This window comes from Podarcis bocagei, assembly GCF_964188305.1.
Source record: "Podarcis bocagei genome assembly, chromosome: 1".
Classification (NCBI taxonomy): Eukaryota; Metazoa; Chordata; class Lepidosauria; order Squamata; family Lacertidae; genus Podarcis; species Podarcis bocagei.
The window spans coordinates 2,000,081-2,008,339 of NC_138125.1; the positions used below are offsets into that span (position 1 = coordinate 2,000,081).

At 50.1% G+C, this 8,259-nt stretch overlaps 1 protein-coding gene across 5 annotated transcripts; it reads right to left on the reverse strand.

Moving 5' to 3' along the window:
- Positions 1-1,084: 1,084 nt before the first annotated feature.
- On the reverse strand, positions 1,085-5,485 carry LOC308587772 (uncharacterized protein). 5 transcript variants are annotated; one of them, XM_081195539.1, is made up of 2 exons: positions 2,851-5,485; positions 1,085-2,238 (listed from the first exon to the last, which is right to left on the reverse strand). In XM_081195539.1, the coding sequence occupies exons 1-2, from the start codon at positions 5,242-5,244 to the stop codon at positions 1,366-1,368; spliced, it is 3,267 nt and encodes a 1,088-aa protein (XP_081051665.1). In that variant the 5' UTR covers positions 5,245-5,485; the 3' UTR covers positions 1,085-1,365. The 5 variants fall into 5 exon arrangements, with proteins under 5 accessions (XP_081051665.1, XP_081051664.1, XP_081051663.1 ...); XM_081195538.1 differs by having other exon boundaries at positions 1,085-2,274; positions 2,851-5,484; XM_081195537.1 differs by having other exon boundaries at positions 1,085-2,343; positions 2,851-5,484.
- Between the last annotated feature and the right edge of the window lie 2,774 nt (positions 5,486-8,259).

The following is an 8,259-nucleotide window of genomic DNA, read 5'->3' on the forward strand; positions in this document are numbered from 1 at the left end:
AAAACAGGAAAACTTGGAGGGCCTATTGTAATAATAATAATAATAATTTTTATTTATACCCCACCCTCCTCGGCCAGAGCCGGGCTCAGGGTGACTAACACCAATAAAATCATAGTAAAAACACAATGGGGGGGGGGGAGAACCAATTTTAAATACAGGTTAAAATGCAATTTAAAATGCAGCCTCATTTTAAAAGTAGTCCATAGATCAAGACCATAAGGGAAGGGAAACATAAGGATGAGACTGTCTCCAAACCAAAGGCCTGGTGGAACAGCTCTGTCTTGCAGGCCCTGTGGAAAGATGTCAAGTCCCGCAGGGCCCTGGTCTCTTGCAACAGAGCATTCCACCAAGTCGGAGCCAGTATTGAAAATGCCTTGGCCCTAGTTGAGACTAATCTTGTGACTTGGGACCTCTAAAGTGTTGTTATTTGTGGACATTAAGGTCCTCCGCGGGGCATACCAGGAGAGGCGGTCCCGTAGGTATGAGGGTCCTAGGCATAGCTGTCAACTTACAGATTTGAAAATAAGGGACCAGCAGCCTTGAAAATAAGGGATCAGCAGCCAAAATAAGGGATTTTCCGAGCACAGGTATGTTCAACTTCTGAGCCCCTCCAAGCCAAAGGCAGAAAGCCCAGCCAGCAGCCAAACGAAGCCTCAAGCTTCGTGGTTCCCACAGCGCAGCAACCCGGCAAAGGGGATGCAGCAAGGAAAACCACCGTCACCTCTCTGCTGGGAAGCGCTGAGCAAGGGTGAGTCCCCAGGCAACGATTTGATCGGTACAAGGCATGCAAGCTCCACCCCCCAGTCGTTCTTAGACTCCTTATTGGGTGAGCAACGCAGCCAAGCAACACAGTTGGAGCCTCCCTCCTCCCTGGCCGACCAGGAAAACTTGCAAGATTTCAACCAGCCGCCGTTCAACCACATAAGGTCAAAACTGCATGAGTTAAATGTGCCCATGATGTGGTGGTGTTGCATTTCTTCCTCAGCTAAAACCCCCTGCCTCTTAAGAGCTTCCTGGGTATGTTGAAAAATTAACTGGAAGGACAACAATTTTGCATACGTTGAAAGACAAAGGAAGGGACACATTTTCCATTTTTGTTTTTTATTCTGCTTCTTTCAGCCTAAGGCTTTGCTTTTCTGACGAAAGAGGCCCACCATGCTCCCAGGAACTTCGCTTCCCCTTGCTAGCCACTGTGCCTTCTGTTCAGAAAACAGGACATGGTGACTCCTGGGGATATCTCTTGGGGATACAGGTGTCTCTACAATTCCAGGAACAGCTCATTACTCACAGGGTAAGCTAGGCCTTAGCCATCGACTAACTGTCTGCTCATATAAGGACCGTCTTCTCTTTCCCGCTGTTGCACTTCTATTCCCCTGGGTTCTCAGGTTCGCTTGGTTCAGGATTTTCAACCTGGTCTTCTTCAGGTACTTGATCACCGTTCTGGGGTGCTTCCACTGCTTCTCCAGCGTTATGAAATGAAGACTCTTCAGTCTGCAGTTGCTGAGATACCAGCGACCTGCCTGTTCTTTTGTTGACAAAGGATCCTTTCGCTAGAGAAATGGAACTGTAAGTCCGCTGAGATACGTTGTCTTCTCCATCTGCAGCGGCTGCTGCTATGCTCTCCAGGGCTGCTTCACTCAAGCGATGGCTCAGCTCTCCCTCAGCATCCTCCACTTCCCCCTCTTCCTTCTGGTCATCAGAAGCTGGCTGGTTGACAGGACTGGGTTCTTGCTCCAAAGGAATCTGGCTGCCACGGCGGGATCCTTGGCTGTGCCTCGACTGCTGACTAGCACGGTGGGATTCCTGGCTTAAAGGTGGCGGCTGGTCTTCTTCATGCTTTGCTTCAGCTGTAGCACTGTCCTGATGCACTTCCAAGGCCTTGGCCACCACTCCCTCGCCGCCAGCGAAAAGTCCAGATGGCTTTGAAGCAATTGCGGCCTCTTCCAATGCTGTTTGATTCAGGGCTGAAAGTGAAGTGACTGTTGTCTGTTGACCATGGCTTACCAAAAACTTGCCTGTCTTCCTGTTCAGCCAAATTCTGTCTGGGAGAGAAACTATGCTGTACGTCTGCAGAGCTACATCCTCCCCTTCGGTAAATGACACAATGCTCCCTAGCGTTCCTTGGCTTTCAGAGGGACCTGGTTGTTCAGTTATTTCACCCACAGATAGGTGGGTATGTGGTGGAGATTCATGCTGTGCAAATAGCTGGCTCTCTTTGCGGGACCCTGGCATCTCCACCTGTTGGCTGTCTTTACGGGACCCTGGCATCTCCACCTGTTGACTCTCTTTTGGGAACCCTGGCACCTCCTCAACTTGGTTATCTTTTGGGGACCCTGGCACCTCCTCCTGTTGACTCTCTTTTGGGAACACTGGCATGTCTTCTTGTTGGCTCTCTCTCCTGGACCCTGGACCCTCTGCCTGTTGGCTCTCTCTCCTGGACCCGGGACCCTCTGCCTGTTGGCTCTCTCTCCTGGACCCTGGACCCTCTGCCTGTTGGCTCTCTCTCCAGGACCCGGGACCCTCTGCCTGTTGGCTCTCTCTCCAGGACCCGGGACCCTCTGCCTGTTGGCTCTCTCTCCTGGACCCTGGACCCTCTGCCTGTTGGCTCTCTCTCCTGGACCCTGGACCCTCTGCCTGTTGGCTCTCTCTCCTGGACCCTGGGCCCTCTGCCTGTTGGCTCTCTCTCCGGGACCCGGGACTCTCTGCCTGTTGGCTCTCTCTCCGGGACCCTGGCATCTCCACCTGTTGGCTGTCTTTCCGAGACACTGGCATCTCCACCTGTTGGCTGCCTTTCCGAGACACTGGCATCTCCACCTGTTGGCTGCCTTTCCGAGACACTGGCATCTCCACCTGTTGGCTCTCTTTGCGGGACCCTGGCATCTCCACCTGTTGGCTGTCTTTGCGGGACCCTGGCATCTCCTCCTGTTGACTCTCTTTCGGGAACACTGTCATCTCTTCTTGTTGGCTCTCTCTCCGGGACCCTGGACCCTCTGCCTGTTGGCTCTCTCTCCGGGACCAGGGACCCTCTGCCTGTTGGCTCTCTCTCCTGGACCCGGGACCCTCTGGTTGTTGCCCACCTGTTTGCAACTCTGTATCTTGGGGCTCTTGGGCCTCTGGTTGGGGAGGCTGCTGTACTTCTGCTTCCTCACCCCCAGCAGGGGCTGGTTCTTGTTTTTCTTCCTCCTCTACCTTAGCTTCACCCTGGATTTCATCACTCTCTGGGGGCTGATCCTCTTTAGCCTTTGGTTGATCACCTACTGGAAGAGGAGCTTCGCCATATCGAGGGCCATATATTTTTGTTAGGTAGTCTATGAACAAACTCTCGCTGGTCTGTTGACTTGCAGATCTGACTTCTACACCAGTTTTTCTGTCCAGGTAGAATGTTTCCTCTTCAGGAAGTTTCTGATGGTCCTCTGGCTGCACTTGCTCCTTTTCAAGTTGTGATGGCTTGTTCTCATCTGGCTGTTGTGGCTGTTGGCTGCCTCTCCGAGATTCCTGTCCAGTTAGCTGTTGGCTTCCATGTTGAGATCCTTGAGCATCTGGTTGCTGGCTTTCATCCATCAATTCCTGCCCTTCTGGTTGTTGACTCTCCTGCTGTGACTTCTTGCCTTCTACCTGTTGACTACCACGTCTGGATCCCTGTCCTTCTGCTTGTTGATTACTATGCCAGGATTCATGCTGGTTTTTGAGAGAGGTTCTACTGCTGGGTAAAGTGTCAGGAGGAAAGTCTGTCTGTTCATTTTTATGCACCAGTTCTTTATGTCTAAAAACGCTTATTTTGCTATCAGTCTGCAGTGTTTTGTCTACGGACATTTTATTAGAAGCTTTTCTCTTTCCTTCCACCTGTGATTCCTTTCCTTCCACCTCTTGGTCACCTTGCTGGGATTCCTGAACCTCTGCCACTTCTACTGGTTTAGCTACTGGTTTAGCTTCTGAATCTTTGGGAGCAGCAATCACTTCTTCGGCAGTTTTCACTTTTTCTCCAGCATCACTATCGGCATCTGGTTGGCGAGAAAGACGAAGAACTTCTGCCAGAGGCTTTCGCTCCCAGATTTTACTTGTCTGCTGACCTGTGCATTTCAATAACTTCCCTGTTTTTTTGCTGATCCAAGACCCATCCTCTGTCGGTTGCTGCTGCTTTGACTCTTGGCTGCTGACACGAGCTACTGCAGGTGGTTTTCCTGCTGCTTTCTCTACACTTTTCGGGTAACCAAGAGGTTGCAGAATTTCAGAGAGTGGCTTGTGTTCCCAAATTCTACTGGTCTGCTGGCTTTCACATTTCATAACTTTTCCTGTCCTTTGGCTAATCCATGTCATGTCCTCCTTGGCTTCAACTTCATTTATAGGTTGTGTTGTGGAAGGTCTATGGCTTTGTAGGACCTGGTGGCTAATGGATTGATGACTGCCTCGGCGAGATTCATGTCCTGGGAGCTTCTGGCTATGCCAGGATTCCTGGCCTGTGAGCTGTTGACTTCCGCGGTGGGATTCATGCCCTGGGAGCTTCTGGCTATGCTGGGATTCCTGGCCTGTGAGCTGTTGACTTCCGCGGTGGGATTCATGCCCTGGGAGCTTCTGGCTATGCTGGGATTCCTGGCCTGTGAGCTGTTGACTTCCGCGGTGGGATTCATGTCCTGGGAGCTTCTGGCTATGCTGGGATTCCTGGCCTCCAGGTGGTTGACTGCCTCGGCGAGGTTCATGTCCTGGTTGCTGCTGGCTATGCCTGGATTCCTGGCCTATTAAAGGTTGACTCTGACTGCCTCGGCGGGATTCATGGCCCGGGAGGTGCTGGCTATGCTGGCTGCCACGACGGGAGTCATGACCAAGTTCCTTTTTGAGAGATGACATGCTAGCGCTTGCGCTGCCAGGAGGCAAGTCAGGCTGCTGGTTTTCCTCTATCAGTTCCTTATGCTGAATAATGCTGATTTTGCTTTCAGGTCGCTCTACCTCACCTTTATCAGAACTTGTTGTCTTTGGGACATCTTGGTCCATTGCTAGGCCATTATCTCCACTTTCCTGGTGTGGTGTCAACTCTTCGATTTCATCATTATGTTTCTCCTCCTCACTATCTTTGATTTCATCACTTTGTTTCTTTTCCTCATTAATTTCATGTGCATCATCTTCATTAATTTCAACAATTTCCTCCTTGATTTCCTCCTTGATTCCATCATTATCTCCCTGTTCTTCAGTATCTAGCCCACCTTCATTTGCGTCACTGCTCTCAAGAGTTTCCTCAAGCTCATCCATTCTTTTTCCATCTGCATATGGCTATGCTATGTTGTTCAGTCTCCAGAGCAGGACCTTCTGGAGTTTCCCAAGGTGTCTGTTAACTACTCCAGTAGTATGCTCTTTTCCTTCCTACTTCTGTTCTTTATTCAGGGCTGCTCTTTACAAAAACGATCCTGAGGCCCAGATGGATTCATGGCTCTTATATTTAAAAGCCCTGCGACTTAGTGCTTTATTCTGAGTGTGGCTGCCTTCCTCCAATGTGTTCCTTCCTTTCCGTTGCTAATAACTACCATGTTGTTCTAGAAGCTTCAGAACTTGGTTTCCATATATCTATGACATCAGTTATTATTCTGCTCCATCTGTCCTTTTATTTAACAACAAGCAGGACCCGAAGAGGGCTTCAGATAGGACCATACACTTGGAAAGTTTGTAAATGGCATTGGAGCCATCATCCTGAGGTGACAACAAGTGCAATTTAATGAGAAAGCTCTTTTATTTTAATCCCGAAGACCTAAGCTTCTAGATCCTTAGATCGTGGTCAGTTTTCTCATCTGTAAAAATGGGAATAGTAGTTTATCATTGTTGTTTGAATTGTTTTTATATGTGATTTTTAAAATTACTAAATCACTTGGAGTTGTTCTATATCATTACCTCATTTCATGATTAATACACATGCGCAATAATCACTAGCAATTTCTGCTGATTCCCACCATATTCTGTTACATTGTGGTAGTATGCATGTTGGGAACCTGTGCTACGTACAGTAGAACCTCTGCTTACGACTGCCTCTACTTGGGCCTGATCCAAGTTGCGACCGCAGCAAACCCGGAAGTAAATACAGGGTTTGCTATGATTTACACACGCACAGAAGTGGCTGCCACCGTCTGCACATGCGCAGAAGCGTGCTGCTGCCGAACGCGCCTGCGCACAATGGCACTTCTACCAGCAACCCAGATTGACTTATGGACGGACATCTGGAACTGATTACGTCCGTAGGTAGAGGTTCCACTGTATAGCCATTTGCACCATGTAGCAACTTATGTTCTAGCTTTGAGCTGAATCTTTGTGATTCACATATTAGCTATATTTCTGCCTTGATGTGGCGGGGGCAGGGGGGCCCTGCAACTTGCAAAATCTTCAGTTTCATAAAGCAACAGGTTACCATAGCTTCTCTATCAGAAGCGCACTCAAGGAATTCCAGGGGTACACATTATCATATTTATTGTGGCCCTTTGGCCCACTACCACAACATCACTTACTAGTGTGAGTGAAGGAAGGATAATACTTATTCAATAAAATCATACCTCTTGTTACATTTGCTTCCGGTTAAATCTTTTCTGGTTGCATCCCGCGGCGACCTGGAAGTACCGGAAAGGGTTACTTCTGGGTTTCGCCGCCTGTGCATGCGCAGTCGCTCAAAATGACGTCACGCGCATGTGCAGAAGCGACGGATCACGACACGCGCATGTGCAGACATGCAGACGCGGGTTGCGTTCTGCTCATGTTGAGAAACACGGCTCTGGAATGGATCCTGTTCGCAACCAGAGGTACCACTGCATATCCTTCCCTACTGTCTTTAACATTCCAACAGTCGGGCCATGGGCCTGATCCAGAAGGCTCTTCTTACATTCTTATGTTAAGAGGACGGGTGCCAAAGAAAATAAAGATGGCGCCTGCCCAATATTCAAGGGGAGGAGTTCCAAAGGGTAGGGGTCGTGACACTAGATGGCCGATTACTACACTGTGGGGCACAGAGCTCCTGATAAATCTGCAGGAGTCTGTCACCTGCAGAGTGCCAACCCATTAACATGGGCAAGACGTTAGGATTTCTCTTGCCCCAGTGTCCATCACTAGACACTTCCTTATGTGGTGGTGGCCCAAAGGGCCACAATAAATGTGACAACGTGTACCCCTGGAAATCCTTGATGCCACCTGGAGCTCCTTGGCACAAAAGGTGGCATATAAATGTAGTAAATAAATTAATAGCAATGACTCACTGATGCCAGCCATCGACCAGCTCCCCTAATCCTTCACCTCGGCTAAATTTCACTCAACTACTGGGTACAATCTGCCTCCAACCCCCCAAATCTCCTCAGGATTGTGCTTGAAGAGTTTAGCGGATAAATGAATAATTATTAGAAAGTTGAGGTCATTTTAATCTGTTTAGCAGATAAATGAGTAAACATTAGAAAGCTGAGGTAATTTTAACCCCTACTTCTCTGGGGTTTTGTGATGGCCTGGGATTCCGAGTCTGAGAGTGAACGGGAGGAATCCCAGCTGGCACAGGAGTCCCCGCCTCCAGGGCCGGCTGAACTGGGGCAAGGCCTAGATGCTGAGGAGCCTGCACCTGGGCCAGATCCTCAGGGGCAGGCACCAGGTGAGACCATTCTGGCCCCAGAGGTGCTGGAGGACTCAGTGTCTACAGGTGAGCCTCCCCCGGGGCCCAGTAACCCTTCGGCCTCTCCTGATCTGCAGAGGCTTAGGGCAGAGACGCGAAGGGAACTGGTCTCTCCCAGGAGGAGTGCTCGCCTTAAGGCCAGGAGAGGCGGGGCTCCTGGGGGCCGGGACCGCCCCCGGCCTTAGAAGAAGATAAAGGTCAGGCAGCCCGGTCCCAGGTTGCGGGAGCAACGTCGTTGTGGAGTACCTGCTTTACCCAGACCTAGATCTGCACTGTGCCTGTTCCTCGCCCGGCTTCCTGCTCCTGACCCACCAGCGTTCCTGCTCCCCCGCCCGGCTCCCTGTTTCGGACCTCGCGTCTCATCTAGTGATCGTCTACCCTGCTAGTGACTCTGGACTGAACTTCGGATACAGTATTAGTACCTTTCCCCCCCGGGACCAGCACAGGTTTTTCTTAAAACCCGCAATCAAGCGGTGACTAAATTTTATGAAACACACACACACACGTATGAGACTTTCTTCTGGCAAGGCCTTCACCCCCCAAAATCCTTAATGCGCTGAGGGATGAAGAGCTGACTATTTCCCCCTCAGCCACCCATTTTCCCCTCAGCTTACCCTGGTTTTTTGCCTCAGGCA